At 41.4% G+C, this 20,684-nt stretch overlaps 1 protein-coding gene across 3 annotated transcripts; it reads left to right on the forward strand.

Moving 5' to 3' along the window:
• Positions 1 to 1,817: 1,817 nt before the first annotated feature.
• CEP20 (centrosomal protein 20) lies at positions 1,818 to 20,640 on the forward strand. 3 transcript variants are annotated; one of them, XR_014840725.1, is made up of 6 exons: positions 1,821 to 1,876; positions 5,603 to 5,800; positions 8,461 to 8,545; positions 13,310 to 13,446; positions 17,710 to 18,345; positions 19,488 to 20,640. XR_014840725.1 is itself a non-coding variant. In XM_003361820.4 (5 exons), exons 1-5 carry the CDS (start codon positions 1,849 to 1,851, stop codon positions 17,790 to 17,792), a joined length of 531 nt encoding a protein of 176 aa, XP_003361868.2. In that variant the 5' UTR covers positions 1,821 to 1,848; the 3' UTR covers positions 17,793 to 20,640. The 3 variants fall into 3 exon arrangements, 1 of the variants encoding a protein (XP_003361868.2); XR_014840726.1 differs by lacking the exon at positions 19,488 to 20,640 and having other exon boundaries at positions 1,818 to 1,876; positions 13,310 to 15,966; positions 16,944 to 17,973; XM_003361820.4 differs by having other exon boundaries at positions 17,710 to 20,640.
• Positions 20,641 to 20,684: the final 44 nt, after the last annotated feature.

Below are 20,684 nucleotides of genomic sequence, written 5' to 3' on the forward strand. Positions count from 1 at the left end.
GGCACCATGGGTTTCACAGAATAGGAAGGTATGACAGGATAGGATCTTCCTAAGGTCACACAACAGATCCGTGTCCCACAAGATGAAAATGAATCTAGTTAGGTACAGGAATGGATTCCTTTTTTTAATGGCTGCATCTGCAGCATATGGACGTTCCCAGGCTAGGGGTTGAATCAGAGCTGCAGCTGCTGGCCTACACGGCAGCCACAACGATGCTGGATCTGAGCTGCATCTGTGACCTGCTCCACAGCTTGCAGCGATGCCAGATCCTTAATCCACCAAGCAAGCCCAAGGATCGAACCCGAATCCTCACAGACACTATGTCAGGTTCTTAACCGGCAAGGGGAATTCCTGTCAAGCTCTTTTTTTTTTTTTTTTTTTTTTTACTACCATTGTCTTTAAGAAATACACCGGGAACTAGAACACACGTATATACCAGAAACAAACATTTCAAAACAATACTTCATTGCATTCCATTTCATTGAAAATATGTTCATTGGGATATACTAATAAATGGATTTCAAAATGTACTATTGGGTTAAGACTAGTAGTTTAAAGGGCACTGTTCTAGGTCACAAATTTTGGCCTTCCTGGCAGTACGACTGGAATCATAGAACCTCACACGCAGTTTGGAGTACATTATTTCCGTGTTCCTTTTTCATTTCCTTGGCGTACTAGAGCTTTTTTTTTTTTTTTTTTGCCATTTCTAGAGCCACTCCTGCGGCATGTGGAGGTTCCCAGGCTAGGGGTCAAGTCGGAGCTGTAGCCGCCAGCCTAAGCCAGAGCCATAGCAACGCAGGATCCCAGCTGCGTCTGCAACCTATAGCACAGCTCAGGGCAACGCCAGATCCTTAACCCACTGAGCAAGGCCAGGGACCAAACCCGCAACCTCATGGTTCCTAGTTGAACTTGTTAACCACTGAGTCACGACGGGAATTCCTTTTTTTCCTTTTTTTTTTTTTTTTCCTTTCTTCTTTTTTGGCTGCCCTGCAGCATTTGTCCGGCCAAAGCAGGAGCAGCAACCTACGCCACAGCTGCAGCAATTCAGGATCCTTAACCTACTGCCCACAGGGGCCTCCACAGAGACAGCTTGATCATTAACCCGCTGTGACCCAGTGGGAACGCCTAGAGCTTATTCATTCATCAATAATCTCCACAAATAGCTCTTGGACTCCCTATGTGCACTGCCCAGTATTAAGAGCCAGTGGAGGGAACATGCTTTGAAAAAACCTGGATTCAAATCTCACATCCACCCTTTGCTGATGATCTTGGTTAAGCCCCTTCAGTTTTCCAGAACTCAAAAGACTTTCCTCCTTTGTAAAATGTTGTGATAATAGAGAAACGAAAGAGCTAAAGCGTGTAAAGCACTCAGCACGGTGTCAGACTCATAGCTAGTTCTTAATACAGTGGTTCTCAAGGTATGATCCCCAAGACCAGCAGCATCAGCAGCATCTAGGAACCTGTTAGAAATGCAATTCTCAGAACCTCAACCCAGATTTACTGAGCCAGAAACTCCAGGGGTGGGCACGGCAATCTGTTTTAAGAACTCTTCCAGGTGATTCTGACGCAAGCTAAATTTGAGAACCCCAGGCTTAATACAGGTTAACTAGCAACGACAAGCACTTCGGGCGGCTCAGGTGCCTCTGTTCCGGCTTCCCCTCCCTCCTCCTTGATTGGTGGGGTCTCTCTGGACCGTCACCACCCACCCAACCACGGAGGGCATAAACGGAGAGGGGCGGGACTGGGAGCGGCCAGAGCAGCGCGCCTATTGGCTGCAGACCATGCCGCGGAGCCGGGCGGAGCTGCGCACGCGCACGGCCGAGGCGCGCCCCTGGCGGCCGTTGAAAAATGGCGACTGTCGCCGAGCTGAAGGCTGGTGAGTGCAAATAGGAGGCTTTCCGAGTGAGACGCGTCGGCCTTCAGCCTGTGAAAAGGATGGGACGAAAAGAGGGGGCGGAACACTAGAGTCAGCCCTTCCGGGGGTCGTTCTGTAGCATCGGGGCCTGCGTTGCGTCCGGCGGATGTGGTGGCCCGCTGGGCGAGGGCCCTGGAGGGATGTGGTGGCACAGGGGCAGTTTTTGAAGCGGCTTTGAGCTGGAGGAGAGCCAGGATCCACAGGTACCTGAGAGGCTTGCAGTCCTGCATCTGGGGGCTCTGGCGCATCCTTCTGGATCCTTTCAGGGGCGAGGCCTTGGGCCTGACCTTTCCCTCTCGGTTGATGATTACAAACCTAAACACAATCCTAAACCATTTTCGTGGTTATCTCCCTGAATCCTTACAACCCCCTGCGAGGTAGGTCCCGAGTTTCCATTGGGAAAAACTGGAAGTAGAATGATGCCTGGGCTGGCCATTGTCCAGTCTTTCTGGGAAAAGTTCCACAACTGTTGGTATGCTTAAGCTCCGAACGTTGGTGCACTGTTAATTTTGACATCGATATCCAGACAGGTAGTAATAATTATAGTTATTATGATGGAGCTTTCTGGGTCAGGCACTGCCCAACTTTAGTGAATTGATTCCGTGTAACAACCCTATGCCCATTTCAGAGATTAGGAGATGGAGGTGCTGAGAAGTGAAACAGCTCCTCCAGAGTAATTTAGCTAGAAAGCAGCAGAGAGTGAGAATCTAGAGATGCTGCCCCAGGTCTGCAGGCCTTAATTCCTGAATGCTGTTGCTGCCTGGCTAGTCAAACCAATTCCAGTCTTCAGGGAATCTAGACTCTCAATCAGTAATTGTTAGAGATTTGGCGTGGAGGGTATGATTTGAGAATATGATTCAGGAACTATTGAGAGTAATGTATATTTGCAGCCCTGAGCTGGTGAACCATCAATAAAAAGAAGTACCCCTATCCACAAGGATAGACTTCCCAGGAATTGGTGAACCCTCCCCCAGGAAACAAAGATCACCTCTAATAGTGCATGCAGCTTCCAAGGATTTAAGCCAGGTTAAGAACCTCTTCCTAAAGACCTTGTTATGGTACATGTGTCATAATAAACGTGATAACAGAGAAGGTCAGGGTAATTTGGAACCCCAAACCTCTCTGGGGACCAGGGATGTCCTGCATGGATGTAAGGAGCCCTTTATGGGTTTTTTTTCTGCATTCCAAGGTTCTGAATGTGTTTTTTGGTGGGTTTTATTTTCGTTTTTTAATCTTTTTAGGGCCAAACCTGCGGCATATGGAGGTTCCCAGGCTAGGGGTTGAATCGGAGCTGTAGCCACTGGCCTACACCACAGCCACAGCAATGCAGGATCTGAGCCATATCTGACCTACACCACAGCTCACCACAAGGCTAGATCCTTAACCCACTGAGCGAGGCCGGGGACTGAACCTATGTCCTAATGGATGCTAGTCAGATTTGTTTCCCCTGAGCCACAATGGGAACTTCTGGTGGGTTTTTTGTTTTTTAAGCTTTATTTATTTTTACTTTTTTTAAAAAATTATAGTCGATTTACAGTGTTGTGCCAGTTTCTGTTGTACAGCAATGAATGTGTTTAGCGTTCAAGAGAAACCCAGTGAAAATGTTTGCATTTTCATTTGTACCTTTTTAAAGCACTTTCACCTCACATTTTTCCACTTTCCTTGGTTCCTCCTCTCAGAGGTAGAGCCCATTATTGTGGAGAAGGCAACCGAGACAGGAGTTGGTGATCCACCACTGAGGTCGTGATGAGATCTGTTAGGTTTCCTAACTCCAGCTTCATTAATTCTTATTTCTCTCATGAGTTTGAGGCTGTGCTGTGTGTAAATACAGAGTAACTGGTAGGAGCAGAGACCGGGGGAAATGTTTCTCCATCGGATTTCCAAAGATGGAATTAGAGGACAAGGGTTCGGTTATGATCCCAACATAATAAAGCTGTTCCTTCCTTTTATAGGCCTGTTACAAAGTCTGATTGGTATAAATCTACTCAACATTCCTGCAAAAAAAAGGTCCAGGGGATGATCTAAATATAAAGAGCAAGAAAGGTTAAAGGCTAGTCTAGATTGTATCTCTTTAATCATATGACCCAAGTTTTTGTGGTTGTTTATCAAAACTTGAAAAAATTTTATGTCAGTGCCTATATGGGCTCCCTCTCATGAATTGTCATTGTTGTGGTGTACCTTTGGCACAATACAGCATGAAGCAATATTTTTTACACCAATTGTATATAGCACAGTATTGTAATGCCAGCAGGTAGCATTTATTGAGCTCTTACTCTGTTCCAGGCATCGTGAGGGAACTGTGTTGATTCTCTGGAGTTGTTAACTTAGCCACTAGGGACAACTCAAGAGAATAAAAGGTTCCAGCCCATTGCAAGGAATGATACCAATTCAGCCCTATCCATGACAGTATTTATAGCCAAATCACATTGTCCTAACTACTGATATTTGTCAGAAAGATCCTTGCTCATCAAGAAGTTAGATTACATTCAGCATACATATCCTTCATTCCTTAAGATGGCATTTAGAAAGTTGTGTGTTAAATTTCTAACTAGGTTTACAATTTCAGAGTCTTACTACTTTAAGGATATAACTCAAAATTGTCTTTAAAAAAGCAAATAAGGAGTTCCGGTTGTGGCTCAGAGGGTTAAGGACCTGATGTTGTCTCTGTAAGGATGTGGGTTCCAACCTTGGCCTCACTTAGTGGGTTGGGGATACAGTGTTGCTATAAGCTGTGGTGTAGGTTACAGATGTGGCTTGGATCCAGTGTGGCTGTGGCTGTGAGGAAGGCCTCAGCTGCAGCCTGATTTGACCCCTAGCCTGGGAACTTCCATATACCACAGGGGCAGCCATAAACAATAACAACAACAAACAAAAAACAAAAGCAAATAAAACCACAAAAACCAAAACACACCATTTTGTTCAGAATGGGCCATTTCCCAAGGATTCTGGGTATCACTTTTTATACAAAAGACATGACATAGTCCTTCCTTTTTGGAATGTACTTGTTATTTTTAATCATCTAATTTCTAGACCGGGGGTTTTTAGTGACATATAGAACCTGTCTACAGTGATAATCACTCTTGAAAAGATATGGACATCAGGAGGTAAGTTCGGGTCCCAGTAAACTGAGTATAATTCTCTCCCTGTTTTTCCTCACTAAAGAATGTGTATGGTTCAGCAGTTATGAACCCGATCAGCATCCATGAGGATGCGGGTTCGATCCCTGGCCTTGCTCAGTAGGTTAAGGATCTGGCGTGTGAGCTGCGGCGTAGGTCGCAGGTGCGGCTTGAATCTGTCATGGCTGTGGCTGTGGCGCAGGCCGGCAGCTGCAGCTCTGATTCGACCCCTAGCCTGGGAACCTCCATATGCCTCAGGTGCGGTCCTAAAAAAACAAACAAACAAACAAAATGTGTATCAGTCTTTAGCCTCTGACAGTGACAATGTTAGAAAGATAAATTTGCATCTGCTTAAATATATAAGGATGGTAAATCATCGCAACTTAGGAACTTTATTCTTTATTACAAATGTGGCTTGTGGTAGCTCATGTGATGATTATTCAGTGTGTCACAATGTGTAGACAAAGTGGATGTTATGCCATTTATCTTTTAAACATTTTCCTTCAAAGTATGCCTAAGAATGACAAAATCTTTTCTACAATTGAAGCAGTAAATGTTTTATATTTAACAGTTTTAAAGGACACCTTGGAAAAAAGAGGCGTATTAGGGCATTTAAAAGCAAGGATTCGGGCTGAAGTTTTCAATGCCCTAGATGATGAAAGTGAACCCCGACCATCATTGTCTCATGAAAACCTTCTAATTAATGAATTAATTCGGGAGTATTTGGAATTCAACAAATATAAATATACAGCATCTGTCCTTATAGCAGGTAAGAGGTGATTTATTGTTAATCACCTGAGGTAAAATCTGTCTCTTCCTTTCCCCCAATTCTCAGAAAATATTTAGCTTAGAAATCTATTTTCATTACTAAACAGTGTCATCTGGGACAAGACTGGGACATAAAAATCCCACGGACTGGAACTGGTTCTCATGATACTTATTGTATTGTAGGGGGAAATAAATAAACACTTAAACTAGGTGTATACTTTAACAAATTATCCGTAATTCCTGATACTGAGAATAAACAATTATTTACATTTTCTCCTACTTGCTGCCAGTCTTTTTTCTATGTATATGCTTTAGAAACACACATACAGATTAATGTATATGTTCTTTATTAAAAGTATAAAACATTGGATATAAGGCCTCAAGATAGTGCTACTGTGTATTGATTAGGCATGTATAAAAATGTATGTAAAAGCATGTTATTGAAATAGAATTAGATCGTCTATAGTAATTTCAAATCACTGTGTTGTACATCTGAAACTAATACAGCATTGTGAATCAACTGTATTTAAATAAAAAAGAAAGAAAGGATTGGGAAGGTAAACTCCAAACTCATTCTAGGGATGGGAGAGAAATGGTACTGGGGGAGAGGGTCAGCAGTTAAACCGAAATTTACTTGCTCTGTTAAATTTTATTTCTCAAGAAAGAAAGCACACGACCTGAAAGGATATGCACAGTAGTCAAGCTCGGCATTACTCCGGGGCTGGGGGAGATGAGGCTGGGAGGATGAGCAAGACACCTTGCATGTGTGTCATTTGATTCCCTTGCGAAAGGTTTAATCTGTGCTTTAAGAATATTTGGTGCCTCGGAGAAAATGCCTCATCAAAGAAAAGAGATCATGAAGTAGACTTTGAAAGAGAATAGATTCCTTATTTGTGATGGTGGAACTTTCCGTTTGATAGATCTTTTGTTAATATTACGGATCTTTTACTTAAGCATATAGCTTAACTAAAGACTGATGACTTTTTTTTGATTTAAGGACCTTTATCAGCATCTTCACTCTCCTCAGTTTGTTAAAGATGGCTGTATACCATTAATACTCAGAAAAGAAGAATATGAAAATATTTATCTCTTTTTTTTTTTTTTTGGCTCTTTTTTTCATGGCATATGGAGGTTCCCAGGCTAGGGGTTGAATTGGAGCTGCAGCTGCCAGCCTATGCTATAGCCACAGCAACGTGGGATCCGAGATGCATCTTGGACCTCCATCACAGCTCATGACAACACCGGATCCTTAACCCACTGAGTGAGGCTGGGCATCGAACCTGAATCTTCATGGATACTTGTTGGGTTCATAACCCACTGAGCCACAAGAACTCTGAATATATTAACAATTAGATGTCTTGGACTAATACAAGAATGAAATATAGTGACAGTAGTTTTGTTTCAACAGTGTCTTGGCTTTTTTTTAAAAAATAAGACTTAATTAACATATAATTTACTATTTTGAGTATATAGATTTTGGATTTTGCCAAATTCATACAGTTATGTAACTACCACTAGTCACAATCATGATATAGAACATTTCCATCACCTGAAAAAATTTCCTGTCTTAACAACATTGTACCTTAACTATACTTTAACAAAAAGGAGTTCCTGTCATGGCTCAGCAGAAACGAATCTGACCAGCATCCATGAGGACAAAGGTTTGATCCCTGGCCTTGCTCAGTGGGGTAAGGATCCAGCGTTGCCGTGAGCTATGGTGTAGGTCGCAGGCTCTGCTCAGATCTGACGTGGCTGTGGCTCCAATTAAACCCCTAGCCTGGGAACCTCCATATGCCTCAGGTGTGGCCCTAAAAAGACAAAGTAAATTTTTAAAAATTTCCTGTGCCCCTTTATAGACTATTCCCAACCCCAGCAACCTCTGATCTGTTGTTTTCTGTACCTATCATTTGCCTTTTCCTGAACGTCATAACATGACACCATGTAGGATATAGTATTTTGCGTCTGCTTTCTTTTACTCAGCATAGCACATTTGTGACTATGCTGTTTTTTCCCCCCAGATAGCATTCCATAGTATTGCAGGGTCAAATTACCTGTTATCAACTGATGGACATTTGGATTGTCTTCTAGATTTTGGCAATGATGAGGCAAATTGCCATAAACATTCACTTACAAGTTTTCATCTGAACATTGTTTTCATTTCTCTTGGGTAAAGAGCTAGGAGTGGGATTGCTTGGGCTGTGTAGGATAAGTGTATGCTTACTTGTGTAAATGGACGTACCATTTCTTTCTCCTACCAGCAAAGCCTGAGAGGTCCAGGTGCCCTGTATCCTTGACAGCACTTGATATTAGTGTTCGTTTTACTTTTAGACTTATTGCCACCAAATGGACATCAGTGCTGTCATGTATTTAATTCACAGGTTTCTTAGAAAATAGGAAATCTACTATGTAGAAACAGTATTTTCCCAACTCAAGATTGGGGGTTTAAAAAATTAATTTATGTTAAACCGAATTGAGGTTATGCATGTAACAAAGTAGATATTTGCAAAGTCATAAAATCATGTACAGTTGGCTCTGCCTTGGTGTGTGCCAGTATCATTCTTCTAAAATCTAAAAATGTGTATACCTTATAAATGGGGTTCTTATCAAAATCCTATTCACTTTTTAGATTAATAAAGACTCAGTGTTTGATTTTCCCCCCAGAATCTGGTCAACCTGTAGTTCCATTGGACAGACAGTTTCTGATCCGTGAACTCAACGCATTTGAAGAATCAAAGGATAATACAATGTAAGAAGTTTGTTAAAAAAATCAGTTTTCAGATATTGTTGTATTGGAGTCATAATTGCCTAGTGGTGGTTTTATTTCATTTTAATTCAGCAGGTATTTGTTTGGGTCCAGTGTGTGTCTAGCGCTGTACCACATCCAAGGTGTGCAGTGGTGAAGTCTGCCCTCGAGCTAAAATGCCTGTGCTTTCAGAGGCCTGGGTCCCACCTCTTGGCTTCTTGACCCATCTTTGTGTTTTTTGTCTGAGGCTGTGCTCTCGCAGGTGTTTTCTTCCTCACATTTAACTCTTCCTGCTCACTGCCTCCTGCACTTCAACTTAGGAAAGGACTCAAATCTCCCCTCTTTACAAAAACCTATCCATTCCTTTTTACCACTGACTTTAGTGAAAATCAACCCGCTCCTTTCATTTTATTATCCCCTTTTGCCTCATCTGCCTTTTAAGTTCTCCCCTCACTGTTTATACCAAAACTGTGCACTTCCTAGTAGGTTTTTTTGTTTTTAAGGGCTGAACCTGCGGCATATGGAAGTTCCCAGCCTAGGGGTCAAATCCAAGCTGCAGCTACTGGCCTCCACCACAGCCATAACAACACTGGATCCATGTTGCATCTGAAACCTACACCACAGCCTGCGGCAACACTGGATCCTTAACCCACTGAGCAAGGCCAGGGATGGAACCTGCATCCTCTCAGATTTGGGTTCTTGACCTGTTGAGCCATAACAGGAACTCCTAGTTTTTTTTTTTTTTTTCTTACTTTAGTGTTTCTTAAACTTTTTCCACAAGGATGCTTGAATGGCAAAAAAAAAAAAAAGTACCTAGGAGGCCTGGGAACCTAGCTCAGAGCAACCTTCCCCAGCAAGAAATTTCCTCGAAGTCTTATGCTTTCTCTTTTGAAGGCTTATAGACTTTTTTTCCACTCTATTTCACGGTATAATAGTTGGTTTTACTATGAAAAGTTTTGAATGACAAGTCAATTAATTTGAACTCTCCCCGGGGTCTTCGTGTAAAATTCATGTTCCAGCATCACTTGCCACCTTTATCCTGTACTTTGTACCAAGACCCCAGCACTGAGCGGGTATATATCTATTTCCAGTTGGAGAAGCTCAGTTTTACTTGAGTTACTGCAACATTTTGTAATATCGAGAACTCTTCCTTAAAACACTTTTTTTTTTTTTTTTCTTTTTAGGCCTGCACATGGGGCATATGGAAGTTCCCAGGGTGGGGGTCCAATATGAGCTGTAGCTGCCGGCCTACACCACAGCCACAGCAACTCAGGATCTGAACCACATCTATAACCTACACCACAGAACTCCTAAAACACTTTCTGTCATTTGTCTTTTATGCCCCTTTACTGTCTTTGTTGTTTCTATTTTTTCACTTTTTTAATGGCCTCGCCCATAGCATATGGAATTTCCTGGGCCAGGGATTGAATCTGAGTCACAACTATAGCACCACTGGATCCTTCAACACAGTGTACCGGGCTGGGGATCGAACCCCCACCTCCACAGCAACCCAAGCTGCTTCGTTGGATTCTTAACCCACTGCACCACAGCAGGAACTCCTCCGAGGTTTTATCCTTAACTTTCTTTTCCTCTTGTCCCACTGCCCACTTTTCTAAGTATTCTCAAGTCTTTACTAATGCCTCCATGCGGGTGACTCTGCTTCAGATCTGACAGATCTCCTGAATTGTGGGCCCACATTTCTGCTGGCGTCTCAAACTCACTGTGTCCAAAAATCAAATCTGTTATTTTCATCTCTTCACACCCCCCTCATGGCTTCCTCGTATAGCCATTCAGGTCTTGATCCAAGCTCTCACTTGCCTTTCTGGCTCTTGCTCATTTTTCCTCCCATTGTTCTGCGAGTCCTATCACATCTGCCTCCGCAGTAGCCCCTGTCCGACCTCAGTGATCTGCTGCTCAGGAGCTGTTGGGCTCATTTCTCTCCAACGTATGCCAACACACTGCCAACAGTTTGCCTACTAAAAGACGCTTACTGCTTTGTTTCAAACATTTCCATTGAAAAGCTTTCCAATTTCAAAAAGTCATATGTTCCCGATACCAAACACCAGGTGTGCGGCCAGCAGAAGTCGGAAGCAGGACTCCACAGTCACATTAATGTCTTTTAGTCAAGCTTAAGAATTTTCACAAGAAGTAGGAGAAAGTGTACAACAGCCTTAGATTAGGTCAAGCCCTGCCACCAAATGAGTTTGTGCCAAATCTATGAAGAAAATTAGTTTTCAAAGTTTTCGTTTTTCAATATTGCAAACCAGGCATTTTGAAGCTGTACTTGAGCAGCAGTTATCCCTGCTGTATAGCACAGACAACTCTGCCCAGTACTCTGTGATTATCTATGTGGGAAAGGAATCTGAGAGAGAATAAGTATGTGTGTGTGTGTATGACTGGGTCACTTTGTTGTACAGTAGAAATTATCACAGCCTTGTAAATGAAGTATACTTCAATAAAACTAAAAAAAAAAAAAAAAACCCAAAACCCAAAACGCAATTATCTGTTGTTAACTTAGGATTTTTTTTTTTAAAGGAAACTTTAATATTCACCGTAGTTGCAGGTTAAATGTACTTGTTATATATGTTCTAATAACATTAAAAATAGTTAAATCTTAAAAATTTTAAATCCTAGGCAAATTTTATTGTAAATTTGGAAAATAGACTTTTTTAAGTTAAAAAACCTTCTTTGACCTGTCAACACTTTGGGAAACATTGGTTTAAAGTAGGCAGAGACGTATTATGTATTCATGGATGATGCTTTTGTAAGAGCTGAGACGTCTATTAAATAGAGAAACTTACTCTCTTGGTTTCCTTGTGGTATGGAAAAAATTGTTTTTGTGTGCCATTAGTTATTTATTGCTTTATAACAGATTACTCCAGAATTTGGTGGTTTAAAAACAGCAAACACTGGAGTGTGGCTTAGTGGAAACAAACCCAACTACTATCCATAAAAATGCAGGTTCAATCCCTGGCTCTGCTCAGTGGATTAAGGATCCAGCATGGCTGTGGTTGTGGTGTAGGCCAGCAGCTGTAGCTCCGATTCAGCCCCTAGCCTGGGAACTTCCATGTGCCACAGGCATGGCCCTCAAAAGCAAAAAACAAAACAAAACCAAAACAAAAACCCAGCAGCCATTATCTATGGTGAGCAGCCTGGGAGTGGCTTCTGTGACTGATCTGGCTCGGCCTCTTTCATGAGATTGCAGTGAAGATGTTGACCAGGGATATGGTCAGCTGAAGGCTTGTCTGGGGCTGGAGGGTCTGTTTCTCTGTGGCTTACTCACGTGGCTGTTTATAGGAGGCCTCCATTCTTCACCACATGGCCCTTTCCATAGTACAGCTTAAGTGTCCTCATGACATGGCAACTGACTTCCCCCAGAGAGGGTGACCAAGAGAGAAGGCAAGGAGGAAGCCACAATGCCGTTTATGACCTAGCCTCTGAAGTTGTGACTGAATGCCTTACTCAGTTCCTGAGAAGTGTGTTCGGCTCATATTCAAGAAAAGGGCAACTAGACTCTACCTTTTGAAGGGAAAGGATGTCATACTTTAAACTCTCACACATGCTCATAGATGGAGACTCAGAAAGGCCAGTTCAGCTGTGAGATTGAAAACAAGCACAAACCTCTCTTGCTCTTGCTCTCTTTTGCTTGTTTAGGGCCATGCCTGCAGCATATGGAAGTTCCCAGGCCCTAGGGTCGAATCTGAACTGCAGCTGCCAGCCTAAGCTACAGCCATAGCAATGCAGGATCTGAAATGCATCTATGACCTACACCACAGCTCATGGCAACACTGGATCCTTAACCCACTGAGCAAAGCCAGAGATCGAACCCACATCCTCATGGATATTAGTAGGATTCTCAACCCGCTCAGCCACCACGGGAACTCCAGGGCAGACCTCTCTTTGTTGTCATCACAGCTGCCTCCATTTATGCAAGGGCACTAATTTAAATCTTCAGGCAGCACACTGTAAGAAAAAGAACTTGGGACTTAGGGTTCAAGTGTAAACTTTGTTTATTATCTAAGTGGTCTCTGTGATTCCTGTGAGCTGTGGTTTTCTTATAAATTGGGGGTGATGATTATGGCATCACAAGGTAAGGACAAGATGAAGAGAGGGAAGAGTGTTTTGTGAACCATAAAGTAGCTTTTTAAATATTAGTTCTTACCTGACCTCTGTAGATTGCATTTAATTACCACCTAATATGGGCCAGGCACACTTCTAAACACTTGACATTTATTAATTCATTTGGTCATTTATTAATTCATTTGCCCTGTGAGGTAGAGACTAGGCTTATTCTCATTTAGAGGAAGAAATGTTTATGAAGCTGGGGATGTTAAGAATCTCGCTGAGGTCAAGTGGCAGGGTCAGAATTTGAACCCAGGCAAGGATTTATTTATCCACTAAGTATTTATTGAGTAGTTGTTTTTCATCAGGCAGTGTTAGGTACTGGAAAGTCTTATACTGGACTCTGGAGTTTAGAAGCTGAATTCCTATGCATTACTTGAAATGGTATTTCACTTTAGATGAAATTTAACTTAACATGTTTTCTCTGGGTTTTAAAATTGTCTTTAGAGTGAAATGGTACTCTTGAATCTAAAAAAGCACAAACAGTTTGCAATTTGGATAATAACTATGCAGCTTTCTTCTTTTAAGTCTAGTGAATTATTTGGCTATATTTGGTGTTAGAGGCCACCTTTTAAAGAATAGATGTTTTTAAGCTTTTGCTATTTTTGCACATTTAATTGATTTTTGGTTTTCTCCCTGCTATAGACCTCTTTTATATGGGATTTTAGCTCATTTCTTGCGTGGAACTAAGGATGACATCCAAAAGGCGTTTCTGAAAGGGTCTTCACTTCAGCCTCCAAACCCAAATCATGGCAGACAACCTAGCGGAAGAAAGCAAATGGGTATGAGTTTTCTGAGACTTATCATTTATCTCTCAACAAGTCTATTTCTCTTCCTATCTACTTTTATCTTTGGAATAATTCTTCCTGAGAATTTGAGTGATAGTTTAATTCCATTTATATCTAATATAGTTAGCCTGTGTTATTTATCCTCAAGAAAACAAAATGCTTTTTGGAAAGAGATTCTTGAAAGGGGTGGAGAGATGACTGAAAACAATTCTTAGGTGTAATTTCTATAGAGAAGTATTGAAGAGCTTGATTTTCACATAGATTTGCACTCTTTGGAGCAGCTTAGATCCTTATCATACTGAAGAAAGAGCTTTTTATCAAGTTAACAACTTTTTTCCCCCTCTAAAACTGAAAAAAAGGCAATATTGCTGAATGTAGATAAAGAAGTCACAGGTTTATGTGTCCTTTGCATCTTTGGGATTCTTTTTTTGCAGGGAGAATACTTTTTGTGGTAGCATTGTAGTTATCTACAAAGAGTAAATTCTTAGGAGAACAGCTTGTACTTCTTCTAAGCACACTCATTCTTCCACTGAGCTTTCAGTCGTTTTGATTATGTCAGCAGTAGGACCTCAGTTTGATAATCTGAATTGAATGGTTTATGGCTCAGAGAATTGATCTTTCTTTCTTTTTTCTTTTTTGTTTTTTGTTTTTGTCTTTTGAGGGCCGCACCTGCAGCATATGAAGATTCCGAGGCTAGAGATCTAATTGGAGCTATAGTTGCCAGCCTATACCACAGCCACGCCAGATCTGAGCTGCAGCTACAACCTACACCACAGCTCACGGCAATGCCAGATCCTTAACCCACTGAGCGAGGCCAGAGATCAAACCCACAACCTCATGGTTCCTAGTCGGATTTGTCTCCGCTGTGCCATGACGGGAACTCCGATCTTTCTTTTTAAGGCAGAGAATTGATCTCTCTTTTTAAGGAAAGTCATAGCTTGGACTCAGGCAGCTAATTATCAGAATGAATATAAACCCTGACTGTTGAACTAAATTTTTAAGAAAGAGCTAAATTGTAAATTGTCTTTTATAGTTTTCTAAACTGCCATGAGCAATATCGATCATATGACATATTTGCCATGTCTCTTAAGATCTGAAAGCAATCTGTTTGTGAAGCCAGGTGATCTCTTAGAGGTCAGTTCTGACTTAACTAGGAGTTATTCTTCAGTGTGTCTTAGAATTCTGAGTTGATAGGGCATTGGAGAAGAAATCATTCCCATCGAATATTTTACAATTGATAAAACAAAGCCTAAGAGGTTTGCTGACTCATCTAAAGCCTGTAGCTGATCATTTTTAGCAGAATCAGCACCCTGATTGCCATTCCTGGGCCCTTTTCCCTTAAAGAGTATGGGGAAGTTTCCCTAGTTCCTTTTTCAAGTATTGGTAAGGAATTGTCACTAGTGCCTACTACTTGGCAAGTACTTAAGAAGCAAAACAAAACTACAGAGCACATGAGTAAATCTCTCAACATCAGTGATATAATGTGAAATTCTCTTTAACCTTCTCCCTCCTTGCCTCTCCCTAATTCCTCCATTTTCCTCCCTTCCACAGGAGGGAGCAGCTTGGTGGGTGTCCTTTCAGAAGTCATTGCTACAGATTTAAATTTATATGCTCTGTCCCTGCATATGTTATCCTACAGTTTGCTTCTTTCACTCTAGACCTAGATCAGCTTCTACCTCAGTCTTAAGTCTGTGCAGTATTCCATAGGCCTGTTGCTGATCACTCTTTCCTGATAGACTTTCATTTGCTTTAAATTGTTTGCTTTTACAGTATTGCATGGTAGCATTACTTCTTTGTCCACACAAGTATTTTTCTTATGTAGATGCCTAGCAGTAGAGTTGCTGGTTCGAAATATAGACATATTAAAAAAATAGGTAGATAATAGAAATGTAAAAAAATAGTAGATACTGTCTAATTGCCCTTCGAAAAGGCTTTACAAGTTTACATGCTTACTGAGAATACATGGTAATCCTAGTTTTCGTATTTAATTGTCACCAGTGGGTATTGTACGCATTAACACGCGTCACTGCAGCAGACCTGTGACGCTGGTATTTTAGTTCTGATGGGGACATGGGGTGGGGCGAAGTAGAGAGGATGCACGCATCCTTGGGTTACTTTGGCTCCTCTGTATAAAGTGCCAGAGACATCAAAGAATTCAATTCAGGTCAATAAAGCTTTGGGTATCTGGTCTGTGGAAGACTGGGAAGGGGGGCTGAGTGCACTAATAGGAGAATAATGATACTGCCTGTTATTTTTCTTGATTATCAAAAAAGTTCCTGGCACAACAGGTACCTCTTTGTGCAGTGACTTGTGAAGAATTTTGGTATGTAAGTTTCATTTGACAACACTGAGAAGGTTATAAAGATACGAAATAATTACTCTTCAGATTATATACCTTCTCGTTACACTAAAATTAAATTCTCTTTTATTTATTTATGGGGTTTTTGTTTGTTTGTTTGTTTTGGAGGGGGTTGGCTTTTTAGGTCCACTTCCATGGTATATGGAAGTTCCCAGGCTAGGGGTTGAATCTGAGCTGCAGCTGTTGGCTGACACAATAGCCACAGCACCTTGGGATCTGAGCTGTGTCTATGACCCCCACCACAGCTCACGGCAACGCCAGACCCTTAACTCACTGAGTGAGGCCAGGGATCGAACCCTTGAAATCATGGATACTAGTCAGGTTTATAACCCGCTGAGCCACAACAGGAACTCCAAGTTCTCTTTTATTTAAAAATAAGTCCAAAGCATGCCAACATGAAAGCACTCCTTTTATGAACACTTGCAAAGTGCAGAAGAAAATGAAGGAGGTTCATATAATAGGCAGTCACCTTTGAAGTGGTAGCCAGTTCAGTAATGCTGCTAATATTGAAAGCAAAGTAGTTTTTGCTGTAAATAAAAGCCCAGATATTTTATATTAGAGAAAAATCATTATCAGCTCAACTTTATTGCATATCGACTGAGTACACGAAGAACATTCATCCTTTTATAACACGTCTCTAGAAAACCTCAAATGGTTTTGCCCTCAGGATGTTGTTAATTTGTTCTTCCAGCAAAGTTGCCTGAAATTGAGGGAGGTAGCTTTTCACCTGAGATCCAGACCTCTGTTGGTGTTGGCTGGCCCATCACTTGCAAGGATGATGAGCTGCTCTGGGTTAACAAGACTGTGTGTACAGTCAACTTCAGAATGTTCAAATCCAGTCTGCGTTTTTTGTGCTGAAATTGCCTATTTCTGACAATTTGTCCAAATTTATATTCTTTGTCTCCTTTTATCAAAATGGTCATTAAAAAGATTTTGGGGTGTTTTAGTTGTAAATGTTTGGGGAGTTTAGGGGGTCATGTTTTCTTAGGAATTTAGTTTGCGCATCACATTTTTGTCACATTTAGATATTAATTCTTCTTAGTTTTTTTTGTTTTTTGTATTTTTGTTTTGTTTTTGTTTTTGTTTTTGTTTGCTTTTTAGGGCTGCATTCATGGCATATGGAGGTTCCCAGGCTAGGGGTCTAATTGGAGCTAGAGCTGCCAGCCACAGCCACAGCAATGCAAGATCCAAGCTGTGTCTGCGACCCGCAACCTCGTGGTTCCTAGTTGGATTCGTTTCCTCTGCACCACAGTAGGAACTCCATCTTCTTTTAATTCAAATACTTCTGCCCTGTACACCTCCCCCGCCACCGCCAAATAAAAGAGGGCCCCTTCTTTTCTATTCTGGAGCACAGTGTATGGGCACAGGGCTCTGGACTCTTCTGAATCTGCATAGAACTTTCTTGTCTTGTTTTTGGCTGAAGAACATTTTCTGCAATTTTGGGGACAGAGTTCTGATTTGGGTAAAAAGATGTAAACTGTGCTAGTTTTCTTCTTGCCACAAGAGGGTGCTGGGAGGATTTCTAGTTGAAAACTTTGGAGTTTTTTTCCCTCTAGTTGAGCTTTGGCATCCCTCAAAATATTAATTGAACACACAGTCCTTTCTTGTGAATTCCATTCCTTACATAGTGTAAGAGAAGCTTGCCAGGACTTACACATAGGTTTATGCCAGGGTATACTCTGTTCCCTTAAAAAAAATTAGTCAAGAAACACTTCCGAATAATTTGAGTCCCTAGTGCTAAACATTTCTGATTTCTTGAATAGTGTTTAATAAATACCTTTTTTCATTGTACTAAGCTGTCTAAAGAATTCATGCAATATTAAATATATAACACCCTAAAATATATGTAGAGAGTCTGACTTGGGCTGAGTGCTGACCTTGGCCTCTGTTCCTTGCAGAGGAGCGCCTGCCCTGCCCACAGAAGGAGCAGAGGAGGAGCCCCAATGCAGAAGATGTGCGCCTTCCTGCAGCCAAGAGATGACATGTCCATCCGGGGCATCTTTTATCTTTAACTTGTATGTATTAAATAACTTATTTATTCTCCCAGTGTCACCAGAATTCATCACTAGTCTTTGTACTTGGTAGAAATGTGAGTTTCTGCAAAACCTTTAGCCCCTCTTGTTTTACCATGTCTGTGAATAAAAGCTGACTCTGTCATCTAACTTATTGGATTTGACTTGAAAGAAGATGTATGGTTTTTAGGAATATTTTATTTTTCCTTTCTTGGCTGCGATGCAGCACATGGAGTTTCTGAACCAGAGATCAGATCGGCACCACTGTTGCAACCTAGGCTGCCTTTGCTGGCAACGCTGGATCCTTTAACCCACTGTGCCAGGCCAGGGGTGGAATCTATGTCCTGGCGCTGCAGAGCCGCTGCTGATCCCATTGTGCCACAGTGGGAACTCCATTAGGAATATTTTAAAGGTCCTTTAATTTGTGAGAAATGAAAAGGTTTTTTGGGGTGTTTTTGTTTGTTTGTTTTTTCTCTTTTTGCCTTTTCTAGGGCTGCACCTGCGGCATAAGGAGGTTCCCAGGCTAGGGGTCTAATTGGAGCTGTAGCCACAGGCCTACGCCAGAGCCACAGCAATGCGGGATCTGAGCCGTGTCCGCAACCTACACCACAGCTCACAGCAATGCCGAATCCTTAACCCACTGAGAGAGGCCAGGGATCGAACCCGCAACCTCATGGTTCCTAGTCGGATTAGTTAACCACTGAGCCACGACGGGAACTCCCTTTTTTTTTTTTTTTTTTTTTTTTAAGTACCCTGTAAATTTTTCTTAAAAAAGAAAAAAATCAGGTCTTTATAGCCATATGCTCTGTTCTTTACTATGGCATATTAATTAAATTTCCTTCAGGCTGGAATTATGTGGATTTATAGGAAAATTCATTTATGTTAAAATTTTTTTTAAAGAATACTAAAGCCAACAAAACTATAAGTCCTATAAAGTTTGATCTTTTGCGAGGGCTAGTTATTTTTCAGATAACCATTTATATTTAGGTTTAAATATCTAAATGACTATCTAAACTTTTAAACTAGGAAACAATGTACTTTTTCTTTCCTTAGACCCTTTTGGCTTCTCCTAGAAGACCTAATTAAAAGGTGGGTGGGGGGGAATAATTCTTTTAATTTTATTCCAAGTAAAACAAAGAGTTTATTACATGAAGAATGTGAAATGAGCATGAAGAGACAGGCTTTAGGAAAAATACCAGAAAGTACCTTTTAAAAGATGTCATTGTTCAACCTCCACATGGCCTTCAGTTGTGCAATTACAAGATGAGCCACGAAAGGGCCAACGCCTACATAGATGGGCTCCGAAAGGCTTGTTAGATGTCAGTTTTTATTCTTGGGGTGGAAAAATGGTAAGAGCTCTTCCAGTGTTATCCCTCAAATGCTACTTTGATATTTGTTGCCATTTTTATAATGTGAAGTCTTCAGGCTTCAGTCTTCAGGCTGACTTTCCTGGAAACAACAAACTATTATAGTAGACAGAGCCTGATTGGCCAAGTCGTAAGGTATATTCAGAATGGCATGGGCACCTATACACGGGCAACGTTTAGCTTAAACCTTTTCCGCAGGGAAGGTGATAAGGGCTTTAATGGCAGAATTGACATTCTTCTTTTCTTTTTTTTTCTGCCTTTTCTAGGGCTGCACCTGCGACATATGGAGGTTCCCAGGCTAGGGGTCCAATCGGAGCTGTAGCCGCCAGCCTACGTCAGAGCCACAGCAACACGGGATCCGAGTCGCATCTGCGACCCACACCACAGCTCACGGCAACGCCAGATCCTTAACCCACTGAGCAAGGCCAAGGATTGAACCTGCAATCTCATGGTTCCTAGTCGGATTCATTAACCACTGCACCCCAACAGGAACTCCGGCAGAATTGACATTCTTTTCAGGGTATTGAGTCTGTGTGCTTTGGGAAATTATTGAAACTTTTGATTTTATTTTTGGTGCTAATGAACAAAGAATTTTTAATCTGATTGCATAAAATTATTATTATTATTGTCTTTTTAGGGCTGTACTCACGGCATATGGCGGTTCCCAGGCTTAGGGGTCTAATTGGAGCTGTAGCCACTGGCCTAAGCCATAGCCACAGCAACATGGGATCCAAGCCAAGTCTGCAACCTACACCACAGCTCACGGCAATGCCGGATCCTTAACACACTGAGTGAGGCCAGGGATCGAACCTGTGTCCTCAGGAATGCTAGTCAGATTCGTTTCCACTGAGCCACGATGGGAACTCCTGAATGCAGAATATTATTAAAGAAATCCCCTTAAAGCATACTTTTCAAGTCAAAGGATTTTGAGAGGCCTTATTGGTGGGCTAAAATTACATATACTAGAGTTCCATGGTGGCACAGTGGGTTAGGATCAGACATTGTCACTGTAGTGGCGTGGGTTTGATCTGTGGCCGCGTGACCTGGCATGGCCAAAAAAATTTATGTACACAGATATAGAAATATTGTAAGGACTCATTTCCATTTTTAAAATGAAATCTATAGTATCTGATTACAATTATTCATTCTATTGTATTATATGTGGGAATATAAATATCTGAATTCTTCTCGGAGGATTTGGTTTACATCCAAGGCTGTTGGCAGTGGACACTAAGTTTACCTCAGGAATTGTACTCACACAGGACTAGATTAAGAAACAATGCTAGAGTTGATCATTTTGGATACTAATATAAAATCATTAAAATAAAAGCTAAACAGAATTGTCACATGTAGTCCATAATGCATTTGTATGTGTTATTCTGTAACTTGTTTGTATCTAGGCAACTTTTATACTTTGTATCATTTAATAATAAAAAAATTAAGCAACTTACTTTGAGCAAAGTGTGTTCCTATGACTTTTCTGTCATCAAGAGA

Source organism: Sus scrofa, chromosome 3 (assembly GCF_054392235.1).
Source record: "Sus scrofa isolate SSC_HxYL_T2T_F1_AM1 chromosome 3, Sscrofa_HxYL_maternal_Yorkshire_Landrace_v2.0, whole genome shotgun sequence".
Lineage (NCBI taxonomy): Eukaryota > Metazoa > Chordata > Mammalia > Artiodactyla > Suidae > Sus > Sus scrofa.

Excerpts from the sequence above, each read along its gene's own strand:
- CEP20 (XM_003361820.4), top strand. The coding sequence starts at position 1,849 with ATGGCGACTGTCGCCGAGCTGAAGGCTG. Across the intron at positions 1,877-5,602 it reads TGTCGCCGAGCTGAAGGCTG|TTTTAAAGGACACCTTGGAA; the intron begins GTGAGTGCAAAT and ends TATATTTAACAG. Across the intron at positions 13,447-17,709 it reads TAGCGGAAGAAAGCAAATGG|AGGAGCGCCTGCCCTGCCCA; the intron begins GTATGAGTTTTC and ends TGTTCCTTGCAG.